Source organism: Cololabis saira, chromosome 21 (genome assembly GCF_033807715.1).
Source record: "Cololabis saira isolate AMF1-May2022 chromosome 21, fColSai1.1, whole genome shotgun sequence".
NCBI lineage: Eukaryota > Metazoa > Chordata > Actinopteri > Beloniformes > Belonidae > Cololabis > Cololabis saira.
Window position 1 is genome coordinate 31236777 of NC_084607.1, and position 16384 is coordinate 31253160.

The 16384-nt window shown below is 42.6% G+C and overlaps 1 protein-coding gene across 3 annotated transcripts in view; it reads left to right on the plus strand.

Moving 5' to 3' along the window:
- plppr2a (phospholipid phosphatase related 2a) overlaps positions 1 to 16384 on the plus strand; it is an 80907-nt gene that overhangs the window by 60015 nt on the left and 4508 nt on the right. For 2 of the 3 annotated variants that reach the window (XM_061711589.1, XM_061711590.1), the window contains exons 3-5: positions 4796 to 4916; positions 5391 to 5641; positions 6758 to 6934. In XM_061711589.1, the coding sequence (XP_061567573.1) occupies positions 4796 to 4916; positions 5391 to 5641; positions 6758 to 6934 (549 nt within the window). Of the gene's footprint in view, positions 1 to 4795; positions 4917 to 5390; positions 5642 to 6757; positions 6935 to 9490; positions 9610 to 16384 lie in introns of those variants that run through there. The other variant, XM_061711591.1, reaches the window with a different exon arrangement.

The following is a 16384-nucleotide window of genomic DNA, read 5'->3' on the forward strand; positions in this document are numbered from 1 at the left end:
GACATCTCCATCACACACACAACAATGTCATTTACAAATCAAACACCCACTTATCCTGGTGCATCTATGATCTTTCCCAGAAGTCTTTCAGGTTCACCTGGTTAAGAACAAAGAGCAAAAAAGCATTCTTCTGCACGAAAAAAGACGGTTTTTAACCCTTGTGCTGTCTTCGGGTCAAGGAAGGAGGAAGAGAAGAAGGGAGGAAAGAAGGAAGGAAGGGAGAATGAAAAGAAGGAAAGAAAGAAGGAAGGGAGGGAGGGAGAAAAGAAGGAAGGTAGGAAAGAAGGAATGAAGTAAGGAAGGGAGAAAAGAGGAAAGGAAGGAGAGAGCAGGAGGAAAGAAGGAAGGAAGGAAGGAAGGAAGGAAGGAAGGAAGGAAGGAAGGAAGGAAGGAAGGAAGGAAGGAAGGAAGGAAGGAAGGAAGGAAGGAAGGAAGGAAGGAAGGAAGGAAGGAAGGAAGGAAGGAAGGAAGGAAGGAAGGAAGGAAGGAAGGAAGGAAGGAAGGAAGGAAGGAAGGAAGGAAGGAAGGAAGGAAGGAAGACGGACGGACGGACGGACGGACGGACGGAGGGAAGAAGGGAGGAGAGAGCAGGAGGAAAGAAGGAAGGAAGGAAGGAAGGAAGGAAGGAAGGAAGGAAGGAAGGAAGGAAGGAAGGAAGGAAGGAAGGAAGGAAGGAAGGAAGGAAGGAAGGAAGGAAGGAAGGAAGGGAGGGAGGGAGGGAGGGAGGGAGGGAGGGAGGGAGGGAGGGAGGGAGGGAGGGAGGAAGGAAGGAAGGAAGGAAGGAAGGAAGGAAGGAAGGAAGGAAGGAAGGAAGGAAGGAAGGAAGGAAGGAAGGAAGGAAGGAAGGAAGGAAGGAAGGAAGGAAGGAAGGAAGGAAGGAAGGAAGGAGAATTAAGTCATTTTGACCCAAAGACAGTAAAGGGTTAAGCTCATTTGAAGCAGAAGCGTCCTCACTTCACCACCAACAGCATCCAAAAATAATGTTCATCCATCCACTCACTATCTATCACCGCTCATAGACGGGGGGCTGTTGGAACCTCTCTCTCGTCAGCGAAGGCAGGGTACACCCAGGGCAGTCCCCACATAAGAATGTAATTAATATAATTGATCATCCAACTGTACCTGTATACTGTAAGTGTATAGTTTGTATGGGGCCGGGGGAGATTAACTTGCTTTACGACTGCCATCTCTGGTTCTTTTTTTCCACATTTCTGAAATGTCTTATCCTGTGCTAATGGATTATTAAGATTTCATCCTGAGCTTATAAATACATTATCCAACTTCTTGATATAAAGCTAATATGGTATTAAAAAGACTTAACTTGCTCTTAGGCTGCTCTCCCAGATTTACTCTCACTCTTTTTTTATCTGCTCTGTTGTTGTTGATGTGTGGCAAAGTTCAATAAAAGGCCAACTTTTTTATTTATATCCAGAAAACAATTGTTTTTGCGTGTGCGTGTATGTGTGCGTGCGTGCGTGCGTGCGTGCGTGCGTGCGTGCGTGCGTGCGTGCGTGCGTGCGTGCGTGTGTGTGTGTGTGTGTGTGTGTGTGAGTGTGTGTGTGTGTGTGAGTGTGTGCGAGTGTGTATACGTATACATATAAGGTTTTAGACATGACATCCTTCAACCATGAAATACAATAAGCCTCCCCACTGAATCAATTGCGTTACCAGGGTGATGAGTCCCACCCCAGGATGTTTCCATGACAACACCACTAAGTGGGAGATTAATTCACTCATTCAGACGGCAGAAATGAAGTTGTATTGTGCACGTCTTAAAGCCAAACATAATTGAATTTCTTCCTTTCTTCTTTCTTTCCTTTCTTGTCTTATGGGGATTGAACAATGGTTCCAGCAGGTCGTGTTTGTGTTGTCCTCTCACAGTATGAATTTAGCATTCACTATGCATTACAATAGTCGACTGGATCAGCTGTGAGTTGAGCTGTCAGTAACAGTAGTAACGGTGTGTCTTCATCTAAAAAAGACCGGGTCCCACTCCTCTGGAGCTTTGCCCAACCGTACCTGTTTCATTTTGCAGACCAGACGTCCCCATGGAAACAATCACTATGCTTTCATTTAATTACTCCACGAACGCTCACAGTGTGATGATATGCCTCATATATTTGAGTAGAAGCCAATGATTAAACCCTGTTTGCTTTGATTTCCGGTTGGCATTAGTGTTCAGAGGACGGCCATCGAGCACCCAGTAGGGTTTTGTTGTTTAATGGAAGAAGCCAGTCAGCTGGGCATGCACTACACAGCACTATCCTTCTAGCTGGGCTCCTGCACGCCATTAACTCCTGACTTGTCCAGACCCACTTGATATTCCTTCAAAGTGTGAGATTTGCCTGAAATAGTCAGTACTCGAGTTGTAAAAAAAAATCAGGGGGGATGGTGGATTTTATCATATGGGGACAGATAATTTGTGCTGATTACAAATAATATAATATATTACAAATAATAGCACTGACCAAAACACCTGCAGAAATACTGCAGGAATGACATAGCAGCAGTTAAATGCAGCCTTCTGTAAGCTTTAAATATCCACTGCATGGGCTTACATCAAATACATCAAAACACAGCAATAAAAAACAGTTTTCTGAACTTATCAATATGACTCTGTCCTTCACAGGATAAGTAAAATGGATCACTGCAAAAACTCACAATCTTAACAAGAATATTTGTCTTATTTCTAGTTAAAATGTCTCATTTTAGTAAAAAAAATCTTATTACACTTAAAACAAGACTCATCACTGGAAAAAACAACAATTTTCACCTGTTTCAAGTAGATTTTCACTTAAAATAAGTAGAAAAATCTGCCAGTGGAACAAGATTTTTTTGCAAAAAAATAAATCTAAAGTGAAAATGTACTTGAAACAGGTGAAAATTGTCAAATAAGTTATTTTTCTGGTGTTATTTTTCTGATGATGACTCTAAATGTTGAAATAGCAGTAAAACCCCATTCATTGATGAAATGACATAAGGGATGGAAAGGGGGGATGGCAGTTTTGCAGGGGGGGATGATTTTGACCGTTTTTATTTCAGGGGGGATGCCATCACCCCTAATCCCCCTCATCCCCCCTCATCCCCCCTCAACTCCAGTACTGAATATAGTCATTTTCCTCATTGGTCTTTCATTATTAGTCATTGTTTCATTTAATTTAATGCTCACTCTGCAGACATCTACATTGATCCAGACATTGTCAGCGTGGGGCATACATGCAGAATCATGTACGGTGTGATGTGGGATGGAGGTCGATGGGTTTCTGGAACACAATCAGTGATGAAGTGGGCTCCATCGCAGTCACGGCAGAACGTTTAAATAGTCAGAATGATTTTAATGACAAAGCTTATCTTTGCTGTACAAAGGTATTCATTGAGGCGTTCACTTTTAGTATGTGCTGGGGTATTGGAGAGCGGTTGGCTCTCATATAGATGAGCCTCACACTATCAACCCATTAAGAGACCATCAATCTAAAAAGGCACCACTGTTCTGATTCATATGGAGCGAATCGGACACAGTCGCCCGACTAAAGTCTATGTTTCTCATCACAAAAGCAGCCATAAAACTGAGCAGCCAGATACAATGGCTTTTTTTGTTATTTTTTATTACACGTAAGACTGATGTTACACATCTGATCACAGTCAGAAAGTCGGAGAGGAGTAGAAAGGTTATAATAACTTAACAGTGTCGTCTTTATTCTGAAGGGTTGGATGGATGGATGGATGGATGGATGGATGGATGGATGGATGGATGGATGGATGGATGGATGGATGGATGGATGGATGGATGGATGGATGGATGGATGGATGGATGGATGGATGGATGGATGGATGGGTTGGGTTAATGGATGGATGGATGGATGGATGGATGGATGGATGGATGGATGGATGATGGATGGATGGATGGGTTGGGTTAATGGATGGATGGATGGATGGATGGATGGATGGGTTGGGTTAATGGATGGATGGATGGATGGATGGATGGATGGATGGATGGATGGATGGATGGATGGATGGATGGATGGATGGATGGATGCATGGAGGGATGGATGGATGCATGGAGGGATGGATGGATGGATGCATGGATGGATGCATGGAGGGATGGATGGATGGATGGATGGATGGATGGATGGATGGATGGATGGATGGATGCATGGAGGGATGGATGGATGGATGCATGGAGGGATGGATGGATGGATGCATGGAGGGATGGATGGATGGATGCATGGAGGGATGGATGGATGGATGCATGGAGGGATGGATGGATGGATGCATGGAGGGATGGATGGATGGATGCATGGATGGATGGATGGATGGATGCATGGAGGGATGGATGGATGGATGCATGGAGGGATGCATGGATGGATGGATGGATGGAAGAAAAATATTGAAGAACATCCATGTACAGTCTCCAACTTGCTAAAAGTCACATGAACAAGCCAGTAAGATGTTTTTTGACAGATGAGACCAAAAAAATAACCTTTAACTTAAAATGGGAAGCATTATATTTGTATAATGGAGACCACCGTTCCAGGATCATCCATCGTGTAAAAGGGTGGTGTCATGATCTTGGTTTGGGCCTGTTTTGTACCAGTTTCTATGTTATTCGTGACTAGAATTGATGTTTTCTTTCGATTTGGGTGTATCCAAGTGTTAATGTATTGATGTGAAAGAGTATAAGACCCATAAGTTTGTTCACGGTGACACCAAACGCACTAACAAATTGGTCTGTTAGTGCCATGAATATTCCACTGAGCATTTTCAACATTATTTGTGGGTGTGTGTGTGTTGGCAGATTCTTGTTGGAGAGCTATGTGCTTTCTTCACCAAGGCAGAAGGAACCCAGGAGAAGACCATCGTCACCGCAGACTGCTGCTACTTCAACCCCCTCCTCAGGCGCATCGTACGCTTCCTAGGTGAGGGATCCCTTTCTGCTCTTTACCTTCCTGTGTAATAGCACCTATTTTCTTAATGTGAAAGCAAGAAAAAAACAGACATAATCAAAGATAACCTAGAATGAGTGCAACCAACTACACTGCAGAGTTTGTCACCCAGAGTTTATATATGTAGTTGTTAATTGGATGATAAAAATGGGCTATCAGGATGCTGGCAGGAAGACTGGTACGAATATTAATCATCCTACAAACTTCCAGCTTGAGCTGAATGAGCTGAGGTGACGACTTCTATTGCAGTTTCACACCTCAGCTGATAATAATGTGTGGGATCTATTTCAGGACACAAGTGTACTGACATATTTGGATATCAGAAAAATATCTCATGCTATTTTTTTCCTCTTCTATGCAAAAAATAAATGATAAAATGTCTTTATTCCTTTTCCCCAAATGGAACCTCATGACTCCAACTTGTCTTATTTTACATCTCGTGCCCAGGTGTCTACGCCTTTGGCTTATTCACTACCACCATTTTCGCCAATGCCAGCCAGGTGGTGACAGGAAACCAGACGCCGCACTTCCTGTCTGCCTGCCGACCCAACTACACAGCATTAGGCTGCCAGTCAACCATGCAGTACATCACGGAGCGCCGCGCCTGCACAGGCAACCCGCTGGTCGTCATGTCTGCACGTAAATCCTTCCCGTGTAAGGATGCAGCGCTCAGCGTGTATTCTGCACTCTACACAGTGGTAGGTCGGAGCAGCATCCTCAAATGCTCTTTCATATTTTCTAAGAGACTTCGGTCACAGATTGTATTTTTTTTTTGTACAATTTTTAGCACCGGCAGCCTGAAAGTTCAAGGTGTTTAGCACACTTAACCCTTTTACTGTCTTTGGGTCAAAATTACCTAATTCTCCTGTTCCTTCTTCCCTTCCTTCCTTCCTTCCTTCCTTCCTTCCTTCCTTCCTTCCTTCCTTCCTTCCTTCCTTCCTTCCTTCCTTCCTTCCTTCCTTCCTTCCTTCCTTCCTTCCTTCCTTCCTTCCTTCCTTCCTTCCTTCCTTGCTTCCTTCCTTCCTTCCTGCCTCCCTCCCTCCCTTCTTCCCTTCCTTCCTTCCTTCCTGCCTCCCTCCCTCCCTCTCTCCTTCCTTCTTCCCTTCCTCTTTTCTCCCTTCCTTCCTTCCTTCCTTCCTGCCTCCCTCCCTCCCTCCCTCCCTCCCTCCCTCCTTCCTTCTTCCCTTCCTGCCTACCTCCCTCCTTCCTTCCTTCCTTCCTTCCTTCCTTCCTTCCTTCCTTCCTTCCTTCCTTCCTTCCTTCCTTCCTTCATTCCTTCCTTCCTTCCTTCCTTCCATCCTTCCATCATTCTTTTTTACCTTCCTTCCTTCTTTCCTCCTGCTCTCTCCTTCCTTCTTCTCTTCCTCTTTTCTCCCTTCCTTCCTTCTTTCCTTGTTTTCTCCCTTCCTTATTTCCTCCCTTCCTTCCATCCTTCTTTTCTCCCTTCCTTCTTTCTTTCTTTTCATTCTTCCTTCTTTCCTTCCTTCCTTCCTTCCTTCCTTCCTTCCTTCCTTCCTTCCTTCCTTCCTTCCTTCCTTCCTTCCTTCCTTCCTTCCTTCCTTCCTTCCTTCCTTCTTTCCTCCCTTCTTCCCTTCCTCCTTCCTTGACCCGAAGACAGCACGGGTTAAGAACATCAAATTGTATGCAACTTTGACCTTTAACCAGCCAACTTGTCTGCCTCTAGGACAACTTACTGCATGTTTCTAAAAACCCTAATCCAGTTGTCATGACACATATGTACTTAGCATGTTCTGTATGGCTCCCTGTGTTTGTTGCACCATCCTGTGTGCTTTCCCTTGCTTGCTTTTCTACAGATGTACGTGACGCTAGTGTTTAAGACCAAAGGCACACGGCTCACCAAGCCTACCATCAGCCTCACCCTGCTGTGCCTGGCCATGCTGGTGGGCGTTGTGAGGGTAGCCGAGTACCGCAACCACTGGGCTGATGTGCTGGCGGGGTTCTTCACCGGGGGCTCCATCGCTGTGTTCTTGGTAAGTATGTTGACGTAATATTGAAAGGATGTTTCCATCCATCCATCCATCCATCCATCCATCCATCCATCCATCCATCCATCCATCCATCCATCCATCCATCCATCCATCCATCCATCCATCCATCCATCCATCCATCCATCCATCCATCCATCCATCCATCCATCCACCCACCCATCCATCCATCCATCCATCCATCCATCCATCCATCCATCCATCCATCCATCCATCCATCCATACCAGGGGTCGGCAACCCGCGGCTCTAGAGCCGCATGCAGCTCTTTAGCGCCGCCCTAGTGGCTCCTGGAGCTTTTTCAATGTTTGACTTTTTTTTTCCTTTTTTTCTTTATTTTTTCTTTTTTTTCTTCTTTTTTTCTCTTCTCCTTTTTTCTCTCTTTTTTTCCTTCTTTTTTTCTCCCTTTTTTTCTTCCTTTTTCCTTTCCTTTTTAATCTCGACAATTTGACTTTTTCCTCGACATTTCGACTTTTTTCTCGAGATTGTACTTCAACATTAATCTCGACATTTCGACTTTTTTCTCGAGATTGTACTTCAACATTAATCTCGACATTTCGACTTTTTTCTCAACTTTTCGACTTTTTCTCAAAGTGCATAATGAAAAAAACAATCTTCCCCCAGTTATAATTAATATAGATACATGCAGCATGTGTTGCCTTCATTCTAAGGCATTCTAAGACTTCATTTTTTGTGGCTCCAGACATATTTGTTTTTTGTGTTTTTGGTCCAATATGGCTCTTTCAACATTTTGGGTTGCCGACCCCTGATCTATACTCACTCCAGCTGAAGTACAACAGATTCAGAAGAAATCAGCAGATCATAGCTGGAGTTCATGAATATTTGTGACAACTGCAGAGTCTTCATGACACATCACTGAATGATGAATACATCCATTCTCATTGCAGATATAAGCAACATGTTAATGGTAAATCCATTTGTGGCCTATGTGAGATGGGTCAGAGCTGACGGAGCTCATACATTCCCCGGATGGGAATGTCTTCCTTTAAAGCAGATCTCCTGAACACCCCAGATGATATTGTTGGTTTCTATGCTCTATTATTGCTCTGTGTTGGTTTTGACTATTTCCATATGAGGAATTAAGTGTTTTTGGTTGGCTCAATTTATGCTGGTGGGAAAAAAAGTTGCAAGTTCCCATTTTCTTTTAATAGCTACTAAAATAATTTACTGTGAATTGAGTTGCAATATGACAAGATATAAGTGGATAGTATCAGTATACAATACCGTCTTACTGCCATTTCTGCACATACAGTACTGAGGGAAAGAAACCAGTTGTACACCTAACTTTGTTATCCAGCCATGGAAAAACCAGCAACAAGTAGGCCTGGCACGAGTGCTGAAAACAATGAAAAACGATTATTCTGAAAAATATCTGATTATTTGTTTGGTATTTTTTGCAAAATATTCCAGCTGAAATTGTGAAGATACCCCTCCATACTTCAAATAACAGTATGAAGGGTTGTAAGACCATAAACGTTGTGTTTGAATGTGGGTACTTTCAGAGGAAATCCCAGCAAAAGCCGCTTCTTAGTTTTGGCTGCAGGTGGAGGATTACAACATCTGATTTGCATATCAACTCTCTCTGGCTACTCAAACGCTTTTGTAACGTCTTTCATCCAATCAGCAGCACATTCAAGTGAAACACATAGCTACTTAAGCAGGTCTTCTGCTCTGGTGTCCTTATTTCCAACACTGCTACTTGAGGAAGTTCATATCTTTTCACTGAATGAAGACGGACCTGGAAGAACGGATGGCAAAAGAGCTAAATCGTGGCATTTACAGCACATTTTGGGAATACTTGTTACAGAACAAGGACGCCTCCAGTTCGGATTCAGATGAAGCTGAAGACATTGACTGCGTTTACATGCAGTCAATAACCCTTTTAAAACCTGAATATTGGCAATAACCCGAATTTGCACGGCCATGTAAACACCAATAACCCCTTTGAATAACCCGAATTTGCTCATATTCAGGTTTTTAAAACCTGAATATGACCCCTGGGTTACTCCTTTTAAAACCCGAATATTGGATCATATAAACGCCAAACGGAATACCCTCATCAAACGGAACATGAATTTGTTTTCTGCACATGCTCTGTTCACAAGGAATCCTGGTCTTTTGAGTCCAGGAAGTTCTTATAAACACGGAGAAACCAAGACCAGGAGGAGACTAATCACTTCATAAATGTAATGAAGGATATGAACATTTTGGCATTTGTAGTCGGTAGAAAGTACCTGGATAGCCAGATTTACAAGAAGGTGAGCGAAAAGTTGCGCAAAGCAGCATTTGTTTTGAATTTGGATACAGGAAGAAGAGCAGAAATGACGGGAATTGCGTCATGATGTTCTCCGTGCGTCGCTGGTTTGATCCAGATATCCCAAATGATTAATTACTATGTAAATGGAATATTCTGAATGTTTCAGTAACCGGAATATTAGCAATAACCCGAATTTTGACTGCATGTAAACGTAGTCCGTGATGAGAGTGACTGTATAACCCTGGAGAACATCCCTAATCTCCAGGTAGGAATGGCTCAGGATGAAGACTGAGGATCATTTGGACTCGTGCTGAAGGAGCTGGACCATAAGATATCAGAAGCGATCAACACTGTAACATTTGAAGACCACAGAGAAAAATAAACGGCGATTATTCGTAACTTTGACTGTAAATGCTACGGGAGAAGAAAGGAGACTTCCCAATATTGGACACAGTTGTGTGGACGTAAACTGTCTCCAGAGTTGATGTATAACATACGGATGGACTCTTTAGCAGCAGAGAAGGAGTGGCAGGACATGAGGATCATTGGACACCTGGAAGCCAAAAGGTGTTCGATTGTTACTTCACAGATGACCACATCCAGCATGAAACCCTCAAGAAATCACCCCAGAACCTCGTACATGAGCGGAGGCAATGAAATCTGCAGGAATACTTTTCAGTTCCTCACGGGGTGAGTTTCAGACCATTTACGATATCTACTTAAGGCTTATCCAGCTCAGTGTCTTAATTTTAGTCACCTAAACTCACATACAGTACAGGTACTGGAAACAGTGTTTTTCGGCTTTGTTGTTTTTAATCAACTCACCAAAGTCTCACACTTATTTCCCCTGAGAGAGGATTGCTTCTCTCTCATGTGAATAAAAATGCAAATGACGTACACATCGAGACTGCAACCAGACAATGAGCTGTAATAGGAGGTTTAGAGGTGACAATAGGAGCAACAGCTAATAATTTGAATAACACAAAACCCTGATGATGTACTTGAATAACACACGCCTGTGTGGACTGTAATCCTTATGATGCGGTATTGTAATTGGACGTGTGAATCTGACCTACCCCCAAGTGATTTACAAGAATAACTTCCAGTTACCATGAACCGAAATCTGAAACCAGTATTTTCTTTTTTGCCTTTTTCAAAGACCCTTTAACGGACATCATCAGACACTTTGATGAGAACGGAGCAAGACCCTTAAGGAAGAAGGGCTCACGGCCAAAGACATACAGGTCCATCAACTGCGATAGACCAGTCTTGGACTTTACAAAGAACTTTGCTGATGACAACGCCATCGCGCTGCCCGGCCAACTTCCGGCCTACATCCCGGCCACAGGGATCGGCACGTGAAGTTACTACCAACCTATGTGTCCAAGGCCTCTGTGTGGCGTCTCCATGTGAGATCTGCTAAGGAGCTTGGTTTGTGTAAAGATTGTTTTCTGCAGAACATTTCAAAGCTCCTAATGACCAGGGGTCTCATTTATAAAGCTTGGGTGCGCACGAAACAGGGCTTGAAAGATGCACACGCCACCTTCTACGCAAAGGTTGGGATTTAAAAAAATAAATAATAACGGGAAACAGGAAAATGTGCGTATCTTTACGCAAACTTTTACCCTAGCGCACAAACATTTTGAAGATATGGGGAACTGGCGACGCAGACGGTGAGGTGGTGAAATGAAGCCAGATTCATGTCATACTGTTAATGTCATCACATATCAGACTTATAATATAATAGCGCTGATCGTGTCCCTCTGTGTTTGAAGCACAGCGTCAGTCAGGACACGGACACTTCCAGCTGCGCCATGCGCTTGGATCGCTCTGGCGCTGCTGCAGCCACGGTGCAGGACACGCCGTGCCGGTATCATGTCAAAAAAGTGATTGCCTGCCAGAATCGGACTTCTCCCCTGAAAATGGGTCTTTTTACCTGCCAAAAATGTATTGAAGGCCAAATACAGTTAATGAAAAGTTGTTTCTACCTAAATATGACTTGATCTCATTCTTGAGCTTCATAATCTGAAAATCTGACATTTTAGCGCTATCGTTCAACGGGCTGCTGTGCGCGCTCCCGCGGCCAGAAATCAGATTCTGGCAGCCAACTCACTCACTTTATTTTTGTTAGTGATGCCACTACTGTGACCACCAAATAATGTGGTTTTTCTGCCTCCACCTCATCCACAACATCTCCATCTCAGTCTCCGTGAAATTTAGTGGCACGGTGGCTGGATACCTCTCATTCATCCTGACGCACAGCAGTGTAGGAAACAGACTGCAGGTGGCGCTGTGCAGGCTCAGCAGGCTCATTCATATGCAAATACAGTCATGGAGTACTTTGCATTGCCCATACATGGTAAAAAGTGGGCGTGTAGAGGGGGGGATATGAGGCGAATTCCCATGCAGAACCTTCCAGCTGGACTGTGATTTATAAAGAGAACATTGCGTGCAGATGTGCGTGCACACGGTTTTGTAAATCAGGATTTTTTTGTGCGCATGCCATTTTCGGCTTTTGAGCGCACGTACACTTTTAGTATGAATCCTATGCACTCTTGCCGGCAGTGCCTACTGAATAACGGCCATCTCCCGGAGGAAAGGAGGTCTGCAGCGGTCAACAAACAACAAGAGTCCCTGTAGGATTGGGAGTTGGGAGAATGTGGGGCGATGTAGATATGTATACAACATGAATAAACCGTTGCTAATGGTCTGACCAAATTCAAGTTATTGTCTCTGCATTTCTTCTTAATCAGCTCATAAAGTGGTTACAGTTGATGACATTAGATCGACATTTATTACAACCTCTTTTCTTTCTGGGGACCTCCTGGGTCCTGGGTCCTTTTCATAACCATTTACATTTGTGTATTAGGCCAATTAATGCAAATGTGGACAGCTTTTGTTTCCACCCCACAGCGGGCTCCCCAGGAGGGAGTTAATCCTGGAGAAGTTTGAGGCCTGATTTTCTCACAAAACTAATTTGGAACATTCAAAAGTCCACATCGTCTTCAAATATTTTCAGATTTCTGTGTGTGAGACATCATTGGAAAGCTTTTAAACACCACTTTCAGAATCTGTAAACAACTCAAAATGACCTGTTCCTGGTTTTTCCATGGCTGAAGACTTATATTAAAGAATATAAAACGGTTCAAGTTAGATCAGTCAGTGAATTAAAACATCCCATGTTTCTTGTTTATGGGTTCATCATTTTACTTTGTTTTGTTCACAAGGATGGATTTTCAGGTGTTGATGTTGAAAAAAAACATGCTGTTCTGTCATCAGACATTGTTGTAGCACCTCTTGTCACACTGATTGGTGAGAGGATTGATCAAACATGCTGAAGTGTAAGGTTCCTGGTCATTCTTTGCTTGGAGGGTGTCAATTCAAATATGGATCATGAAAACAAATTTAAATTTGATATATTTCTTGTGCTTGAGGTGTCTCAAGTGACTATCGTCTTAAAGACGCCAACATTACACAAGATTAACACCCTATTGGGGCCACCCAGATCATCATCCAGATCAGAGTACAATCATCCAAGCAAATCCTGTTCATTTTGTTATATTTCATTAGTGGATGCCACAAAGCTGTGACAAAGGAGACACCATAGTGGCATAGGAGCAGTTTCTGGGGGGGAGAATAACTCTTCAGCATGGTTCTCTGGGATTTTCAAGACTCTGGGATTTGCAAGCCTTTATTATCCACACAAATCTGGGTAACACTTAACTCACTAGAACATTACTGTAAGAATAATATGTCGTTTTTAATCCATTTTCACAAAATTAAAGCCCTTCAATCCTGCAGATATGTACCTTTTTTCAGAGTAAGATCCATCGTTGTGAGGAAATGATCTTTCATCAAGATAGAAAGAATATATATATATATATATATATATATATATATATATATATATATATATATATATATATATATATATATATATATATATATATATATATATATACATATATATATATATATATATATATATATATATATAATTATTATTATATATATTATTATATATATTCTTTTTTTCATGCTTGTCCAGATTATGGTCAAAATAGTTGATTTTTGGTTAAGGTCGACGATTGATGGTGGATCCACCATCAATCAATCATCACCATGTCGTGGACATGGCTTCAACATGCTGAGGTTCTAAGCTGCTGAGTCATCTGTATCTGACGTCATCACACTACAGGCCACCGATTGGTCGGGGGGTTGGAGTCAGACGTCTGAGTAAGGATGTGACATCAGAGAAAGAGCGACTCTGACGGCGCCTTCTTGTTCATTTTATTCGACCAGCAAGGGCAGCGCAAAAGTCTGTTTGGTGATCCAACTCTGAGGTGCAGATGTTCATAAACCTGGTGCTGAGGAGAGAATTAAAAAGGGATCTAGACGGAGATAAGGAACGACCAGATCTACCAGGAGCTCTGTCTCTTCATAGCTGCTCACGGCTCGCGCTGACTTTTCAGCAGCGCAGAGACGAACTAACAAACCAAAAAAAGCGTCACCGCTTGAAGCTTCTCTCACTCTCATTTTTTTACTTGATATCAAACACAAGCCACAGATCCAGCAGCACATCTATCATCTCCTCCAGGTTCTACATCTTTAGTGTTGTTGTCTTCTTCGTTTAGATAGACAATCAAATACGTCACAGCAGCTTCACTCCAACCTCCTACTTCTCATCTGGGTGTTGAAAAGAAACGAGTCGGGCTGAGTAGGTTCTAATATAAAAGCTCCAAGTGTAAGACGATGATGAACGTTGGACAGGTCGCCAGTCCATCGCAGAGCCACATATCAACAAACAACCACACAAACTCACACTCATCCCTACAGCCAACTCATGCCCCGTTTACACGGAGCAAAAACAGAGGCGTTTTAATCCGTTTTGGCCGTTCGTTTACACGAAAACGGAGGTCAAAGCCCCCAAAAACGATCATTTCTGAAAACTCCGGCCAAAGTGGAGATTTTCAAAAACTCTGTTTTCACGTTTGCGTCTAAACAGAGGAAAACGGAGATTTAGGCTTCAGAATGTCACATTATGCAACAGAAACGTCACCAGCGTCATGAGTGCCACCTGTTTACAATGTGTTTGGCCACCGTCTATATCTTCTTGTATTTTACCTGTTTTATATTCTAAAGTCACACTTAAAAGTAACTCCACTTCTCTGTCACTTCAAACGAAAGACTCTCGTTCCGTCTTGGAAGTAAAGCCTGAATTATGGTCCCGCGTTAAATCGACGCAGAGCCTACGGCGTAGGGTACGCGGCGATGCGCGCCGTACGGTGTGCGTCGCCGCGTACCCTACGCCGTAGGCTCTGCGTTGGTGTAACGCAGAACCATAAGTCAGCCTTAACTGGAAGTTACACGTGTCATTTGTTGATGTTTTTTCCAGGATTCTGATTGGCTGGCATGACGTTAACAGCGTTTTTATGCGGATTCGTGTAAACGAAGAGATTTTGAAAACGATCTCGTGTAAACGATGGAATTTTTCAAAACGTAGAGGGGGAAATTTCCGTTTTTGTAAATACCCGGCTATGTGTAAACGTGGCCTCAGCCTTACCAAATAACCTGACATGCGTGTTTTTGGACAGTGACAGGTTTACAAAAGCATACTCTTGCCCGGATCCTGACCAGCAACCTTCCTGCTGGGAGGCAGCAGTGCTGACCACCGGGCCGCTGTACGGACAGTGTAATGGTTGATTTAGCTGAACTGAGTTGCATCCAAGGGAAACTGAATTGAATTGGATTGAATGAGGATTTATTTGAGATCCTCTGAAGCCGGTGAACCTTGCTGACTGCTGGGAAGTAAAGCAAGCAAAGTGGTGACATCAGCATCTGGCATCTATCGGCTGCGGTTTCTGGCTACAGTAGGTTTTGTTTTACAGACATCCTGGAGTGCAGGGCATTTGTACGCTCAAAGGTGAATCTGAGCACAGAAACACCTTCAATGTCTTCGTTAATTGTGAAGGCAGAGGAAGCATCACTTCCAAATGATAAGCCCTCGATAAAACACTGGAATTTATCCCAGAAGGTTTTTGGTTTCTTATCTGTGAATGAACAGTTGCTGCTTTCATGTATCTTTCTTCACACTTCCTTTATAACTCGCAGAGCTGGGTAGAGTAGCCAAAAATTGTACTCAAGTAAAAGTACTGTTACTTCAGAATAATATGACTCAAGTAGAAGTAAAAAGTAGTCATTCAAATAATTACTTGAGTAAAAGTAAAAAAGTACTTGGTGAAAAAACTACTCAAGTACTGAGTAACTGTTGAGTAACGTCTGATTTATTTTTTTAACACAACCATTCAAACAGACAAAAGTACAAAATAATCATCTTTAGGCAAATTAAATCAATAAAATAATAAAATGAATTAAAACTATAAAATTTCAGGAAATTTCAGGAATTTTGATATGGGCATGCCCTACTGCCCATTCGTCCCCTCTCGCTGCTTTGGTTTGGGGCTGTAGTGTTTGTGTTCGGGGTGGTTCTATGTCAGTTTGAGGTGTTTACGGTTGTATTGCATTCATTCTTTTGCTCCCCATAGTTATTAATGGGGCGCGCTATTTGGCGTCTAGCGTCACCACAGTAACGCTTTTGACTGAGAAAAGTTATGCCCATCGAGGCACGATGGAGACGCATCTAACGATGTATGCCATACATGGGTGCATGTTCCGGTTCGGGCCGTATAAACGGACGAAAAAAAGTGCGGAATAATACGAACAAGAAAAGGGAAACCTTTTCTGTATACCATTATATCGCCTTCATTTTCATGTTTTCCTAAACATGGCGTGTTTTATTTTTTGGGGATTTTTTTTTTCCACATCAGAGCGGGGTCATGCTGTACACCCGCTGGTGTGTCGTGGGACTTTTGCGACTTTAGCTTGTTAGCAAAATGCTAGCAACATTGCCCTTTTGGCCATTCTGGACGATTACAATATGGTCATGCCACTACTTGGCATGCCCATAATAAAAAATTGCTTAAATTAAAATAATCTTAAAGTAAATTCAAGTACTTTAATAAATAATAAAATAAATTAAATAATAACAGAATTAAAAACAAAAAAAAATTAATTAAGCACGAGTAGCACAAAATTTCAAGCCTTTGTACTTTTCTTTTTTAACCAGGCAGAACAAGAACAAACATGAACTCATAGAAAC